This window comes from Vulpes lagopus, chromosome 12 (assembly GCF_018345385.1).
Source record: "Vulpes lagopus strain Blue_001 chromosome 12, ASM1834538v1, whole genome shotgun sequence".
NCBI lineage: Eukaryota > Metazoa > Chordata > Mammalia > Carnivora > Canidae > Vulpes > Vulpes lagopus.
In genome coordinates, this window is record NC_054835.1 from 126,990 (window position 1) to 144,124 (window position 17,135).

At 46.5% G+C, this 17,135-nt stretch overlaps 1 protein-coding gene across 4 annotated transcripts in view; it reads right to left on the reverse strand.

Annotated features, from left to right (window-relative positions):
* Positions 1–13,829: 13,829 nt before the first annotated feature.
* Positions 13,830–17,135, reverse strand: part of GGTA1 (glycoprotein alpha-galactosyltransferase 1 (inactive)) — a 57,043-nt gene continuing 53,737 nt past the window's right edge. For all 4 annotated transcript variants that reach the window (XM_041725020.1, XM_041725023.1, XM_041725021.1 and 1 more), the window contains one exon: positions 13,830–16,416. In XM_041725020.1, coding sequence (XP_041580954.1) covers positions 15,723–16,416 — 694 coding nt within the window. In that variant the 3' untranslated portion in view covers positions 13,830–15,722. The remainder of the gene's footprint in view (positions 16,417–17,135) is intronic.

Consider the following 17,135-nt stretch of genomic DNA (forward strand, 5'->3'; position numbering starts at 1 on the left):
AAAACAAGTTGTATTGGGGAAGGGAGAAAAACAGAGAAGAGAAAGAAAAAAAGAAAAAAGAAAAAGGAAGAAAAAAGAAAAAAGAAAAAGGAAGAAAAAAGAAAAAGGGAGTAAAAAGAAAAAAGAAAAAGGGAAGAAAAAGAAAAAAGGGGGAAAGCAAACAGAAATCAAAAAGCAAAACAAACAAACAAAAACAAAAACAAAAAAAACAACAGCAACAACAACAACAACAAAAAAAACCACCAAGTGGGAGTATCCTCTGATTCTGTGTACTGTAAATCCCTTGACTTCCCCTGGAACTTTCCAGTGCTGCTTGGTCAATAATTTGTTTTTCCCCTGTCCCTCTAACTGGTCTTTGGGGGAGGGTTCTGTTGTGCTGATTTTCAGGTGTTAGCACTTGGAGGAGCTGCTCAGCCCCCTGCCTGGTGCAGGGCTCAGTGAGTGATGTTTAAGCAGCTTACCCAGTGAGGCCACTGTGAGGCTCAGTGGGGGCTGTTTACCCCGTGAGGCCCCAGGAGGAACAACCCCAGTGGCGGGGCCAGCTCTGCAGCCCTGGAGTCAGCTCCCGCAGTAGCTCCGGGGCTCTCCGTCTGCAGGGCCTGGAGGCTCCTGGGCGGGGCCGCTGATCTGCTCAGCTGGGGCAGGAGCGTCCTTGCTGTCCTGGGCCCTCCCGGCCTCTGCCTGTCCCGGGGGAGGCCGGATCCTGGGCTGTGTCCCGGCGCCCTGTGCTCCGGGGCCTGCGCTGTTGGATTCGCTCCCGCCGCAGCCCCCTCCGCGGAGCCGCCGCCCGAGCCCCTCCGAGCTGCTCCGGGTCCCGCCGTGCGCGCTGCAGCCCTTAGGGAGCTCGGCACTCTCCCGGGGCGCAGGTGTCTGTTAGTGGCCCCCGGAGCCCGAGGGCATCCCCGCCCTCCTGGGTCCTGCTCTAACTCCCTGCGAGCCCCTTTCCGCCCGGGAAGGTTGGTGCAGCTCCTGCTCCTCCGGGACGGGGCTCTCCAGTCCTGGGGACACTCACCCCGGCCTCAGCCCAGCTCCTCGCGGGGCCCCTCCCCCTTGGAGGCCTTTTGTGCCTTTATTTCTTTTTCCCCCGTCTTCCTACCCTGATAGAAGCCCGAACTCTTCTCACTGCAGCATTCCAGCTGGTCTCTCTTTAAATCTCAGGCCGAATTCGTAGATTTTCAGGATGATTGGAAGGTTATCTAGGTAATTTGGTGGGGACCCTAGTCTTCCACCATCTTGCCCCGCTCCCAATACAACGATTTCCAAACCCCGTTTTCAAATAGAGTGGAGCTAGGTTCTAACTCCCATAAACGAGCGCCTTGCGGACAACTGCCTCCAAGGCATATACACTCGTGAGAGTTGAGCTTATGGCCTGTACCTCCCACATGCTGACTGCCTGTATGCTTCGCTTCCACCGGATTTTGTTCGAAGAGACACAGAAGTTTTGTGAGACGCAAGTATCTCCAAGCTCAATCCAATGACTTCCAAGGAATTCCTCCCTTAGTTTGGAGCTACATACTAACTTCTATACCTGAGAAGCTAGTTGAAAGCTGTCTCCCCATGATACTCTACATAGAAAACCCAAAAGACTCCATCCTGAGATTGCTAGAACTCATACAGCAATTTGGCAATGTGGCAGGATACAAAATCAATGCCCAGAAGTCAGTGGCATTTCTATACACTAACAATGGGACTGAAGAAAGAGAAATTAAGGAGTCAATCCCATTTAGAATTGCACCCAAAAGCATAAGATACCTAGGAATAAACCTAACCAAAGAGGTAAAGGATCTATACCCTAAAAACTACAGAACACTTTTGAAAGAAATTGAGGAAGACACAAAGAGATGGAAAAATATTCCATGCTCATGGATTGGCAGAATTAGTATTGTGAAAATGTCAATGTTACCCAGGGCAATTTAAACGTTTAATGCAATCCCTATCAAAATACCATGGACTTTCTTCAGAGACTTGGAACAAATTATTTTAAGATTTGTGTGGAATCAGAAAAGACCCCGAATAGCCAGGGGAATTTTAAAAAAGAAAACCATAGCTGGGGGCATCACGATGCCAGATTTCAGGTTGTACTACAAAGCTGTGGTCATTAAGACAGTGTGGGCTGGTACAAAAACAGACACATAGATCAATGGAACAGAATAGAGAATCCAGAAGTGGACCCTCAACTTTATGGTCAACTAATATTCGACAAAGGAGGAAAGAACAACACTGGAAGAAAGACAGTCTCTTCAATAAATGGTGCTGGGAAAATTGGACATCCACATGCAGAAGAATGAAACTAGACCACTCTCTTGCACCATACCCAAAGATAAACTCAAAATGGATGAAAGATCTAAATGTGAGACAGGGATCCATCAAAATCCTAGAGGAGAACACAGGCAACTCCCTTTTTGAACTCGGCCACAGTAACTTCTTGCAAGATACATCCAAGAAGGCAAAAGAAACAAAAGCAAAAATGAACTATTGGGACTTCATCAAGATAAGAAGCTTTTGCACAGCAAAGGATACAGTCAACACAACTAAAAGACAACCTACAGAATGGGAGAAGATATTTGCAAATGACGTATCAGATAAAGATCTATAAAGAACTTATTAAATTCAACACCAAAGAAACAAACAAGATCTATAAAGAACTTATTAAACTCAACACCAAAGAAACAAACAATCCAATCATGAAATGGGCAAAAGACATGAAGAGAAATCTCACAGAGGAAGACATAGACTTGGCCAGCACCCATATGAGAAAATGCTCGGCATCACTTGCCATCAGGGAAATACAAATCAAAACCACAATGAGATGCCACCTCACACCAGTGAGAATGGGGAAAATTAACAAGGCAGGAAACCACAAATGTTGGAGAGGATGCGGAGAAAGGGGAACACTCTTACACTGTTGGTGGGAATGTGAAATGGTGCAGCCACTCTGGAAAACTGTGTGGAGGTTCCTCAAAGAGTTAAAAATAGACCTGCCCTACGACCCAGAAATTGCACTACTGGGGATTTACAGATGCAGTGAAATGCTGGAACACCTGCACCCCAATGTTTATAGCAGCAATGTCCACAATAGCCAAACTGGAAGGAGCCTTGGTGCCCATAGAAAGATGATGGATAAAGAAGATGTGGTCTATGTATACAATGGAATATTACTCAGTCATTAGAAATGACAAATACCCACCATTTGCTTCAATGTGGATGGAACTGGAGGGTATTATGCTGAGTGAAGTAAGTCAATCGGAGAAGGACAGACATTATATGGTCTCATTCATTTGGGGAATATAAATAATAGTGAAAGGGAATAGAAGGGAAGGGAGAGAAATGGGTAGGAAATATCAGAAAGGGAGACAGAACATGAGAGACTCCTAACTCTGGGAGCCGAACTAGGGGTGGTGGAAGGGGAGGAGGGCAGGGGGTGGGGGTGAATGGGTGACGGGCACTGAGGGGGGCACTTGACGGGATGAGCACTGGGTGTTATTCTGTATGTTGGTAAATTGAACACCAATAAAAAATAAATTTATTATTTAAAAAAAAGGAATATAAAAACTAGTGAAAGGGATTAAAGGGTAAAGGAGAGAAAATTAGGGGAAATATCAGAGAGGGTGACAGAACATGAGAGATTCCTAACTCTGGGAAATGAACAAGGGATAATGGAAGGGGAGGTGAGCAGGGGGGATGGGGTGACTGGGTGATGGGCACTGTGGGGGGGCACTTGACGGGATGAGCACTGGGTGTTACACAACATGTTGGCAAATCATACTTCAAAAAAAAATATGAAGAGAAAAAAGGATCTATGGCATTCTAGAGGTATTCCAGTCCATTTTAATCGCATCTCCAAACCTACTGGGGAGATAGACCTAAACTCCTGGATGGAGAGAATATCTGGTGAGGAAGGCCTGTGTCTCAGAATTAAGGCCAGCTCATTTCATTGCACCTCCACAGCTGCTGTGAAATCTTCATAAGGTCTAAATCGCCTATGTGACAGGCCTTGTGCAGAGCTTCCCTTAGGGAAAGGTTTGTCATCAGAGCTAAAAACTGCTTTCTCTTGCCCCTCCAACCTGGCTGGGCACATTGGGTTTCAGCTCCCTGATGTGGAAAGCTAGTGGGAAGTTTCATTCTAGGATGGCTTGTCACCAACAAGCTTTGTAGCACATTTTAAGTCTCCCTCAAATATACTGTCAGCTGGGTTTTAAAGCCCTTAATTGACCACTGGAAAACTGTCCTCGAGGGACGCTTGTGCCCATGGTTCTTTTTTTTTTTAATAAATTAATTTTTTATTGGTGTTCAATTTACCAACATACAGAATAACACCCAGTGCTCATCCCGTCAAGTGTCCCCGTCAGTGCCCGTCACCCATTCACCCCCACCCCCCGCCCTCCTCCCCTTCCACCACCCCTAGTTCGTTTCCCACAGTTAGGAGTCTTAATGTTCTGTCTCCCTTTCTGATATTTCCCACACATTTCTTCTCCCTTCCCTTATATTCCCTTTCACTATTATTTATATTCCCCAAATGAATGAGAACATACACTGTTTGTCCTTCTCCGATTGACTTACTGCACTCAGCATAACACCCTCCAGGTCCATCCACGTCGAAGCAAATGGTGGGTATTTGTCGTTTCTAATGGCTGAGTAATATTCCATTGTATACATAAACCACAACTTCTTAATCCATTCATCTTTCGATGGACACCGAGGCTCCTTCCACAGTTTGGCTATTGTGGCCATTGCTGCTAGAAACATCGGGGTGCAGGTGTCCCGGCGTTTCATTGCATCTGAATCTTTGGGGTAAATCCCTAACGGTGCAATTTCTGGGTCGTAGGGCAGGTCTATTTTTAACTCTTTGAGGAACCTCCACACAGTTTTCCAGAGTGGCTGCACCAGTTCACATTCCCACCAACAGTGAAAGAGGGTCCCCCTTTCTCCACATCCTCTCCAACATTTGTTGTTTCCTGCCTTAATTTTCCCCATTCTCTCCTCATCCTCATTCTCATTCTCACCATTCTCACTGGTGTGAGGTGGTATCTCATTGTGGTTTTGATTTGTATTTCCCTGATTGTGCCCATGGTTCTGAACAGTGACATCCATTGGGCCTCCTGCTGATTCTTGAGCAATGGCCTACCCCCCACAAGACAGAAGCTAGCTGAAATTTCTGTCATAGAACACCTGTGTCACAGAGTACACTGTATCGCCTTGTCATTGCACCTCCACACCAGCCTTTGAGAGAGATTCTAACACACTCTGGTGGTAGGCTACTTGCAAGCTGCAGGCCAGAAGATTCTTTCACAGTGTTAAATATTAAATACCTGGCCTTTCCACTGTGCCCACGCAATAACTTGTGGCGTTAGCTTCTAATGTCCTTCAGGAATGAGTGCTTGTTGAAAGCACATCTGGGAAGGCTTGGTTTTCAAAGTGAAGTAGACCAGCTTTCCACTGCCCATAAGCAACCCTTGGAGAAGGGGTCTCTACCTTCTTTCTCAAGAGGCTAGTGGAAACCTCCATTCAAGGATCTGTGGCATCACAGAAGCCCGCCAGCCCATATTTACCACACCTCCAAACCTGCCATAGATATAGATTTGAACTCCCTTGATAGAGACACTAGCTGTCCAGGAATGAGTGAGTCTCACAATTAATGCCAAGTCATTTCCACTGCGCCTCCACAGCTGCTGTGGATGTAGGGTCTACCTCACCTATGTCAGAGGCCTAATGGAGATCTTCCCTCAGGGAAATCTTTGTCTTCATATATAAGTACACTGCTTGCCCTTTGCACTGCCACCACTGCTGAGACAGATGCTTTAAACTCCCTGATGTGAGAAGCTTGTCAGAGAGACATTCCAGGAAGGCCTAGGTCCCTTGGGAGGTGGACAGTGCCTTGCAGGGCCCCTCCAAACTTCCTGAGGAGCTGCTTCTCAAGCCCTTCCTGGAGAGGCCAGTGGAAAGCTGCTATCACAGGACCCTTGGGCCCAAGGTTCAGGTCAGTGAGTTCCATTGGAACTCCGGCCTAAAATGGTGCTAGTGCCTACCTCCCACCTGGAAGGGGCTAGCTGAAAGTTTCACTCAAGGATGGCAGGTTCCTCTGCATTCAGGAGGTTGCAGGGTCATTTCACCTCCACAACCATTGTGGAGAGGGTGTGCTAACTCACCCTGGTGACAGACTCGGTTTAAGCTGAAGCCAAAGTGGGGAGCCATTATCCAAGGGGTGGGCACTTTATCCAAAATCCCCCACTGAAATGAAGGGCGTTACAGGGAAACGCTCCCTACTGGAAGAAGCGTGGGACAATCTGTGCGGGGGGAAAAGTGCATAGAAGCCTCTTTCCAGGGATGTTTTCCATTATGAGGGTCAGAGTAAACAGGCAGAGGAAACCAGTCAGGTCTCAGACTAAGCACACGACTAACTGTTGCTCCAGCCATCACAGACGGAACAACCTGTCCTCTGAAGTACCTCTTATGGTGCCTCTTCCTGAATCCCCTTCAGGAAATCTGAAGCCTGGATCCAGCCAGCTCTTCCTTGCCGCCTGGCCCAGGAGTCACCATGCCAGCGTTTTCCCAAGAGACATACGGTAAATGAAGTGTCTGCACTGCCCTGGGAGGGCTCTCTAGGTCCACCCGCGAGGCCAGCCCCGCACCCTCCTGCCTCTGTGCTGTCACCTGGAATCCTAGAGAGAAAACCCCAGCCGCAGCCCCTGACGGCCAGCCATGGCCCCCATGAGGTTCTGCCAAGAACAGGAGCAAAATAAAGCAGAACTTACAGTGAAGTCCCTGAGCCAACACCCCACCAGCTCCTGCTTCTAGAGCAGGGAGACCAGGACTTTGTCTCCCTCCAGAACTACTGGGGGCACCAGCAAGAGGTTAAGGGAAAGCCTGCTTCCTCCCCCAGGTGGGTCCACGCCGGAGCCTGCTCCTGCTCCCACACAGCTCCCCCAGTGACCCCGACCAAGTCCAAGTAAATCATTTCAACATTTCACATACCTCATCATCTGCTTCTCTCCCCGCAGAGTAAAAGGCAAAACAACACAGTTCTATTGAGCTCCGCTCTACTGAAGGAGGCTGGGCTGGAGGAAGGGAAGGTGCTGCCCTCCAACTCCTGTCAAAAGAATAAACAGCTGCTTCAGGAAGAAGGGGGCAGAGAGATCCCACAGCAGCCAGGGGCTTTGTTCCTCGCTGGCCCTGGGAAATGGGCTGTTTATCAGGCCTGTTGACTCAGAGCTACATGCCAAGGCAGAGATGTTTCTCTTTGGGCCCACAAGCAGCCAGGCCTCCCTCACCAAACGAAACTACAGGCCCAAACTAGGCCTGGTGTTGGGGGAGGGGAGGCCACCACCCTTGAGAGGGACACACTGGCTGCCCACGTCACCCACTCCTTGGCAAAAATGGGAACTGTTCTGGGCCCAGACATCCCCAAGTGACTACTAGAAGGAACAGCCAATGGAGGAGTCAATTAAAAAAAAAAAAAAAAATGCAGGGTGGGTGGGAGAAGGGGAGAGAGTCCTCAAGACCCTTGTCAAAATGCTATCTAGATATTCCTTAAGGTGAAGCCTCCCCTCCACATCTTTTGAACTTCAGAAGTTGTTTTGTTTGAAGGGTACTTTTATAGAATGTTACCAGATCTCTCGCATGGAAACCCCGAGCTATAAGAACTTTAAAAGGTCACCAAGGCCCAACCCTGCTCTTTGGCTGAATAATGCTTAACCCTTCCCACACCCACCTCCTGCTCCTAAAGATAGAATTGTCCAGCTGGAAAGGACCTTAGAGCAGTGGATTTTCAAATGTCGAACAGCTAAAACTCTTAATGAGAAAAAAAAACACAGGAAGTCCTTCTCAGAACCCCACTACGCAAAACAGAGCACACAGAGTGCTTTGGCTGAAGCAGGGAAGTGCAGCTCAAAGCAACCCCCCACCCCCACCCCATCTCAGCCCTCCGGAGGGGCTCCACATGCCTCCTGGGTGGACAGTCTGGAAACCCCAGACTTAGGAGAGGGGATCAAAGTCCAGGGGCCCCGACAAGGGATGCCTAATCTTACAGCTGTTCTTAACAAAATTGCACACCCCTTCCCCTGGGCACATGAGCTGGTTGGCCATGGTGTTAGGGTCTGGAAGTCCCAACAACTTGCTTAAATCTAGGAAAGCTGAACAAAAGGTGTGCTTGCAACCCAGTCACCATGCTCTAGATCTGGACGCAAAAGAAAAATGTCTGTAAGCTCACCAAGAGACACGGACTGGAACATTTGTAACACAGCAAAAACTGGAAACAACCCCAAAGCCCATCATCAGAGCAGATCAGTCCTGTCCTAGAGTGGGACGCCATACATGACGATGAGAATGAGCCAGCTGCAGCAGCTAACAACAGCATGAGTGTCATGTATGTAATGTAGAGAGGAAGAAGCCCTGGATGAGTTCATTTATTTAAAAATCAGAAACAGGCAGAACCAATCTGTGGTGCTAGAACTCAGGATGGGAGTGGCTGAGACTCGGAAGGGGCCCAAAGGAGTTCCTGGGAGGTTGGTCATGTTGCTTCTTAGGCCGGGGAGTGGTTGCAAGGCACGTCCACTTTGTGAAAATTCATCACGAATGTGTCTTTTCCATGTGACTGTTAAGAACAAAAGTGAACAGAAAACTTTCTTCTGAAAGCTGCCTCCTCTTGGGCATTCTATCTTCTCCAGCCCCTGGCTCAAGGGCCAGAGGATTGTGGGCGGGCCCTACTTTTTCCTTCTTTTGGATTCCCCATCCCAATACCAAGCACCACCGAGCACATCACTAGGGGTCCAGGGATGATCTGTTGCATTAAATGATCCAGATGTCTGGAGCGATGGTCAATGTGAAATGGAAAGATAACAGAGGCTGGACACTAAGATAAACTGGTCCTTTTCGCAAGCAAGCACCTCTCACAGGTCACAGGGGTCTCCCACGTTACAATTTACAAAACAGCCTCTCTTGGTGATCCTCGGGATCACCTACAAAGTGGTCAGAACAGAGGGAGGCTCTGGGAGCCTCAGTGATTTATTTGCTCAAGGTCGCCGGCTGGTGAGTCTAATGCTGCTCTTTCTTCCCTAGCTGCTTCCAGGGGACGCTCTGCAGGCCTGTGCATACATGAGATGCTTGTTTCTCAGAGTTAAGGACAGCCCATTTCCAGTGCTCCTTCACACTTACTGTTGAGATAGGTTCTAACCCCCTTATGTGAGAGGCTAGCTGAAAGCTGCATTCTAGCAAGAGTTATTTCCCAGAGAGATATTCAATGCATTTTTACTGTTTTGCATAACTATTGTTGAGATAGGTTCTAAGTCCCTTTTAGGAGAGGCCAGTTGAAAGCTGAGTTCAAGAAATCTTTGTGTCATAAAGTTAAGTTGATGGCAGTTCCATTTCACCCCCACAACTACTGTTGACCTGGAATCTAACTCCCTTTTTGAGAAGCTACTGGAAAGCTGCATTCATGGACTTTTGGTTCTCGTAGTTAAGTAGATCACATTTCTATTGCGCCTCCACACCTACTCTTGAGTTAGGTTCTAACTGCCTTACATGATTAGCTGGTTAAAGGTCCATCCAAGAAACATCTTTTTCTCAGAGTTCAGTATACAGCATTTCCATTGCACCTCCACAACTACTGTTGAGATAGATTCTAACTCCCTTATGTGAGAGGTTCCATGATAACTGCATTCAAGGAACACTTGTTCCTCAGTGTTAAGTACATCGCATTTCCACTAGGCCTTCACAGCTAGTGTTGAGATCAAATATAACTACCTTATATGAGACGCTAGTTGAAAGCTCCAAAAGAGGAAAGCTTGTTTCACAGATGTTAAGGACATCGCATTTCCTTTGTCCCCCACAACTACTGTTGAGATAGGATCTAATTCCCTTATGTGAGAGGTAGTTGAAAGCTATAGTCAAGGCACACATTTTCCTCTGTTAAGGACAGCCAATATATATATATTTTTTTAGATTTTATTTATTCATGAGCGACACAGAGAGAGAGGCAGAGACACAAGCAGAGGGAGAAGCAGGCTCCATTTAGGGAGCCCAATGTGGGACTTGATCCTGCTGAGCCATCCAGGCATCCCAAGGACAGCCCATTTCCATTGGGCTTCGACAACCACTGTTGATAGGTTCTAACTCCCTTATGTGAGAAGCTACTTGAAGGTTGAATGCAAAAGAAAAAAATAGTTGCATTCAAGGACCGCTTGTTTCTCACAATTAAATACGACCCATTTCCATGCACCTCCACACCTACTTTTGAGATAGATTCTAACTGCCTTGTATGAGAGAGCGTTTGAATGAGGCATTCACGGAGCACTTGTTTTTCAGAATCAAGTACAACCCAATTACCTTGCACTTCCACACCAACATTTGAAATAGGTTCTAACTCCCTTATATGAGAGGGCTTTTGAAAGCTGCAATTTAGGAACATTTGTTTCTCATAGTTAAGTACAGTGCATTTCCATTGTGCCTCCACACCTCATGTTGAGCTAGGTTCTAACTCATATGTGAGAGGCTAGCTGAAAGCTGCCTTCAAGGAAATTTGTTTCTCAGGGTTAAGGACAGCCCATTTCCATTGTGCTTCCACACCCACTGTTGAGAGAGTTTTTAGCCTTCATATGTGACAGATTAGCTGATAACTGCATTCCAGGAATGCTTGTTTCTCCGAGTTAAGGAGAGCCCACTTCCACACTTATGTTAAGTTCTAACCCCCTTATGTGAGAGACTAGCCAAAAGTGTGTTCAAGCAAGAGCTATTTCCCAGAGATATAAAAAACACATTTTTACTGTCCTGCACAACTACTCCTGAGATAGGTTCTAACTCCCTTCTGTGAGACTAGGTGAAAGCTACGTTCAAGGCATGCTTGATTATCAGAGTTCAAGACAGCCCATTTCATGTTGAGTCCCACCTATTGTAGCAATTGTTTCTAACTCTGTTAGGTGAGAGACTAGTTGAAATCTACATTCAAAAAACATTTCAAGGAGTACCTATGGCACATTTCCATCGCACATTCACAACCACTATTGCGAGCGGTTCTAACTCCCTTATGTAAGAGGCTAGTTGAAAGCGGCATTTAAGGAGCAGTTGCTACTAAGATAAACACAGCACATGTTTTACTGTGCCCTCACAATTACTTTTGTGAAAAGTTCTGACTCCTTTAAGTGAAAGTTTAGTTGAATGCTGCACTCAAGGAACCCTTGTTTCTCAGAATTAAAGGAAACGCATTTCCATTGCACTTCAGCACCCACTTTTGTGATAGATTCTACCTTCTGTGAAGGCTAGTTGAAATCTGCATTCAGAGAATGGTTTCTCTTCCCCAGAATTTGGTATGTGGCATTTCCAGTGGGCCTCTGCACCTACTTTTGAGATAGGTTCTAACTCCCTTACGTGAGAGGCTACTTGAAAACCTCATTCAGGGAAAGTTGGGTTCTCAGAGGTAAGTATATCACATTTCCATTTCTCTTCTGCAACTACTGTTGAGAAAGGTTTTAAATCTCTTGTGTGAGAGGCTAGTTGAAAGTTACTTTTAAGGAATGCATTTTCCTCAGAGTTAAGTATATCGCATTTCCATTGCACCTCCACACCTACTTTGGAGATAGGATCTAACTTCCTTATGTGAGATGTTAGTTGAAGGCTGCATTCATGGAACACTTGGTTCACAGACTTAAGTATGTCCCATTTTCATTGCACCTACCCAACAACTGTTGATGGGCAGGAGGCCATGGAACCTGTTGACTGGGCTTAGGAGGCCCTTCTGATTTTTCAGGCTGGAATCAACTACTGGAATTCCATATCATACAATTTCATCTGGGTGCATGGGTGAGCTTTCTGGTGTCACTCACAGGTCCTCAATGCTTTGCAATTCAGAGCCAGGCTCGTTGACTGCATCAGGACAGAACCCAAATTAGGTTTAGGGTTAGGGTCAGGAGCTCAGATGTCCCAATCTGGCGGCATCAGGCTGACCTCCTGGCAAGGCTGAATTGAGAGAAAGGCTTAGCCAGAGGCTCAGGTGCAAGGCTCAGGTGCCAGGGTTGCTGAACTTGGGGCTGGTCTAATCGGGACTTTCAGATTGTTTGAGCTCTATCTCTGTGCCTCTTTCCCGAATGGCACCATATCAATCTGGGTGGTAGCGGAGCTTTCTGGTTCCACTCATGTGTCCTCAATCCCTCTGGATTTAGAGCCAGGCTCCGGGGTTGGTTCGGATCAGAACCCAAACTAGGGTTAGAGTTAAGGCTTCCCCTAGGAAGCCCTTCTGATTTTTCAGGCTGGAATCAACTGCTGGAATTCTAAATCACACAATTTCATCTGGGTGCATAGACGAGCTTTCTGGTGTCACTTACATGTCCTCAAATGCCTTGGAATTTGGAGCGAGGCTTGGGGGCCTGGGTTGGGTTAGGGTTAGGGCCCAGGAGCTTGGACGCTCCAATCTGCTGGCATTGTCTAGATCTCCTGGCAGGATGACTTCAGGGCAAGGCTTAGCGCGAGGCTCAGGTGCATGACTGACGCAGGGGGCACTGGATTTGAGACTGGTCTCATTGGGCCCTTCAGATTTTTCAAGCGCTCTCTCTGTGCCGCTTTCCCAAATAGCATGATATAACCTGTGTGGGTGTCCGAGCTTTCTGGTATCACTCACGTCCTCAACCCATGGAGATTTAGAGCCAGGCCCTGGGGTTGGTTTGGATCAGAACCCAAACTAGGGTTAGAGTTAAGTCCCTGGAAGGCCCTGTCTGCCGCCACAGTGGAGACTTCCCCAGAGGGCTGAGTTGAGTACAAAGCTCAGCATAAGGCTCAGGTTTGCAGCTAATGTGCAGGCATGCATTGAACATGGGCCTGGGCTCAGGGAGCCCATAATCCATCTCAGGTTTTCCTTCTCTGCCCCTCATTTGAATGGCAATTTTTCCACCTGGGGGGTTGGCTGACTGTTATGGTGTCACTCACTAGTCCCCCATCCTTCACAGTTCAGAGCCAGGCTTTGGGGCATGGTCAGGGCAAAACCAAATTAGGGTTAGGATTAGGACCCAGGAGCTCGGAGGGTCCTATATGCCCATAGGGTAGAGACTTTCCAGGAGGCCTGAGTTGAAGGCAATGCTCAGTGGGAGGCTCAGACTCGGGAATGGATGTGCACGGGGCCGTGGAACATGCCAACTGGGCTTAGGAGGCTCTTCTGATTTTTCAGGCTGGAATCAACTGCTGGAATTCCAAATCACAGAATTTCATCTGGGTGCATGGGGGAGCTTTCTGGTGTCACTCACGTGTCCTCAATGCCTTGGAATTTGGAGCCAAGGTTGGGACTGGGGTCAGACAGAACACAATCTAGGGTTAGGGTTAGGGCCCAGGAGCTTGGACGTTCCCATCTGCCAGTACTGGGCTGACCTCCCGGCAGTGTGACTTTAGTCCCAGCAAGGCTTAGTGTGATGCTCCACATTCATTCACCTAGTCACTTTTCATGTTTATATTTGTTACAAATCCACCCACCCTGACTTGGCTGGAAATTCAGCCTTTTCCCGGGGTTCCCTCTGCCACATATAATGCCCAGAGGTCAGGAATAATAACCCCCAGATGCAGTTCTGGCATTTTGTCTCTGTCCTGACACTGCACTCTGGGCTCCAGAGACAAGCTTTTTCTTTCTGGTTCTTTCACTGGCACTTAATTACTTCAATGCACCACTTTTGAAAGTACTCCGTAAGTATTTGTTGTTTTAAAAGTTTGGGACTCTCAACCATGTTCTATCTTCGTAATAGTGAACACGTTTTTAGAAGGACATCAGGCCTTTTTGGGGCCAAAAATGTAAAATTTTGTAATTGATTATTCTGAACATCTTTGGGAGGAAATGCACAATCCATGACCAGACCAGAATCTACTGAGAAAATAATTTATTCAATTGGAATCAGAATTTTATTATTTTTTAATGTTTAGGAATAACTATGAATGATATCTTGAGTTTGTTCATTTGGGATTTAAATTTAAGCAAAAAGAAATCAATATTCTCTCTAAAGTTAAACATCAACCCTGTCCCCTAAATCTTTTAAGATAGATCATTTCTTTGGTTTAGGACTTAAATGCTCAATTGTCTACTCCAGAATAGATCCCAGAAATTGAGTCCTGGAAAGAGAGTGTCCTAACTGATGTGTGGTCTTCACTTTCTTTTACAAACTCCACTTCTTCAGGATTTTTGTTGGTTTGGTTTGGTTTTGCTAGTTGTGAGATTTTTTTGGCAAGGATTGAAGAGTAGGAGGCACAGTGAAATGGTAGAAAAAACATGGGCTTCATTTTATCACATAAGTCCACTGTGCTGAACATGGCGCCTGTGCAGTGGCTCTTCAAATAAATCACTTAAAAACGGAAAAAAAATTATCAAAACTGGAAAACAAGCAAATTATAAATATACCTGCATATGTAGATGTTGCCTCCCAACTTCCCTGACATTGAATCGCTTAACTTTAAGTAATATGTAGGATTTCATAGCTTCTCTTAGAGAAGGGAACTATATGTTAAGCTGTTCAGTTATGAGGACTGGGCCTCCCAATGCCATCCTCTCTGCTTGAGATACAAAATCAATCAATTAGCCATTTTATTCAATGTCTCGTTCTCAGGCTTCAGTAGTGCAGACAGGGCAGCAGAAAAGGAGGTTCCTTAATGGCAGAGTTTTTCAAAATCAATCTACTCCTTGATGTCAGTGCTCCACTTGGGGGCAGGATGGGCTGAATGGCCCTGAGAGCTAGAGTAGGTGGCAACAGGACATGTTGACGGCTTACTGTCCTGCACCCCAAGTTTGGGAAATGCAAGCCTCTTCTCCACTGCAGGGCTTTGCCTTCTCTGGCACCATCCACTTCTAGCTAAGGAACTGAAGGCACAAGTTGCAGGATCTGGCAGAGTGAATGTGACTTAGGCAAAAGCAGGAAGCACCTTCCATGCAAAGACCCCTCCGCTCTGGTCGTTGTGGGTCTGAGGAGGCTGGAGATGACCCGCGCTGCGTCCCGCTCGGTGCCTGGATACATGCTGTGTTTAAGCACCAGCCCCATGCCGTGTGCCCCTCAGAGGTGGCCCATAGAGATCAGTCTCCTCTTTTTCCACTCTCTGCCATTTCGTGGAAAACTCACTTTGAGTCTTTGTTTTCACTCCATGCCGAGCACCCAATGGACTCCAAACCTTCATCACCATGATAACCATTGAGAATCTCCACCAATCTTCTGCACAGAAGCCAAACAGCACTTTCCAGATGGGAAAACATGGACAGCAAATGGCCTAAAGCAGACTGCTACTGAAACCATCTGAGAATTGCCCAGGTGGATTGTATTCTTATTCAGAGTTCTGCTGCCGCCAAGCAACTCGATGTTGCTTTAGATTCAGCAGACACTGAAGTCATGGGGATGACCCCCACCCCTACCATAATTATATCTTGTTGCCAAACACTTCCTTAGCACCCTTTTCTCCAATACATTATCTGGCACGTAGAGAGGGTTTCTGGCTTTTTCTTTGCCTGTGTCAATTTTGTTGTTGTCGTTGTTGTTGTTCAGTTGATAGTATTTCCCCCAAACCCAGAGTAGATAAGAAATCACTGGGAATTTACATCTGATTACCATAGGTTCATTCTCCCATACTGCAAAGTTATAAGGAAGAAGAGCAAGTACTTGCTGTGTTGGTGTTTTGTTAGTATTGTTTAAAAGTTAAGTGTTACTCTTCTGAGGAAGTAGCCAGAATAATACTAGCCAGGTCTCTCAGATTCAGAAACCTACTGGCACAGTTTAAACTCAGATATTATTTCTAACCAAATTATACTCTTTTGTCTGCCAAGATATCTTGACAGTCTTAATATCTGAAGGCAGGCCTATGTGATAATCCCAGCAATATTCTGGGGATAAAATTTTAGTGGGTTTGTTGAGAAGGAAATACTTGTTTAAGTGGCTTTCATCATGCCACTCAGCTTCTATGTCATTTTTCTTATCCTGGAGGATTCCCTTGAAGCACTCCTGGGTGATGTTTAAGACCTGAATGGGTGTTCCTCCAAAAATGGCTGCGTGGTAATAAAAATCCCCCTGGCCAAATGGAATGTATGCTGCAGACTCCTTTCGCCTCTCGTAGGTGAACTCGTCAGGATCTGCCTTGTACCACCAGGCCTGTAGCTGAGCTACTGACTGACCCAGGGTCTCTACTCCAAAGCTATCTTGGAAGACCTGGTCCACATCCATGCAGAAGAGGAAGTCCACCTCGTGCTGGATATGGGCCACAATGTGATCCCCGATGGTCTTCATGCGCATCATGCTAATGTCCTGCCACCTCTTCTCAGGCTCGATCTCAAACACTTTGAAGGAACGCAGAGGACCCAGCTCTACCAAGGGCATCCTGGAGACATCATCTACCATGATGTAAAATATGACTTTGTGCCCAACCATGAAATACCTATTAGCAGATATTAAGAACTCCTCCAAGTAATGCTCAATGTATCTGAAACAAAGAAGAAGGGGACAAATGTCACCAATGGAATTTGTGCAGGAGTCTACGTGCTATTTAATCATCTTGTCTGTGTTTGACAGTTTAGGGGAGGAATGATTTTTCCCATCCCAGACATATGTTTCCCACATTGTATAGGGTAACATTCCTGGCTGCTTTCCACCATTCATTCGCTCCACTCTGGAGAGGAGGAGTGACTTACCTGCTGATTTTGGAAGAGCGACAGGGCATTTGCAGCCCTACCCCAACTACTCTCACTCTTGGAAATGGCCACCAGCCAGCTGGAGGGAGCCTGTGCTCTCAACTGCTTGGGGCCCTGAAGTAAGCCTAGGGGTACAGGCCTTACTCCACATCTGGAAGCCTGGATACCTAATCTTTCTAATTCCGCAGTTCAATACCAGGATGTCTAGGGTCTGCAGATAGAAGCCACATTCCCCAGGACCAGCTTTAACTATAATAAACATAATCGCATCATCTACCTTATTTAGCCCTTTGTCTTATTTATCAGTTGGTTCAGAATCTGGACAGGCAGAGTGGGTGCTAGCTTCACGGAGATATAATTGACATACAGCATCATTTACGTGTAATTTGTATAGAGTGTTAATCCCTTTTATATTACAAAGTGGTTACCACTATAGCATTAGCTAATATTTCCACGATGCCACATAACTACCATTTCTTTTCTGTGATGAGAACATTTGAGATCTATTCTC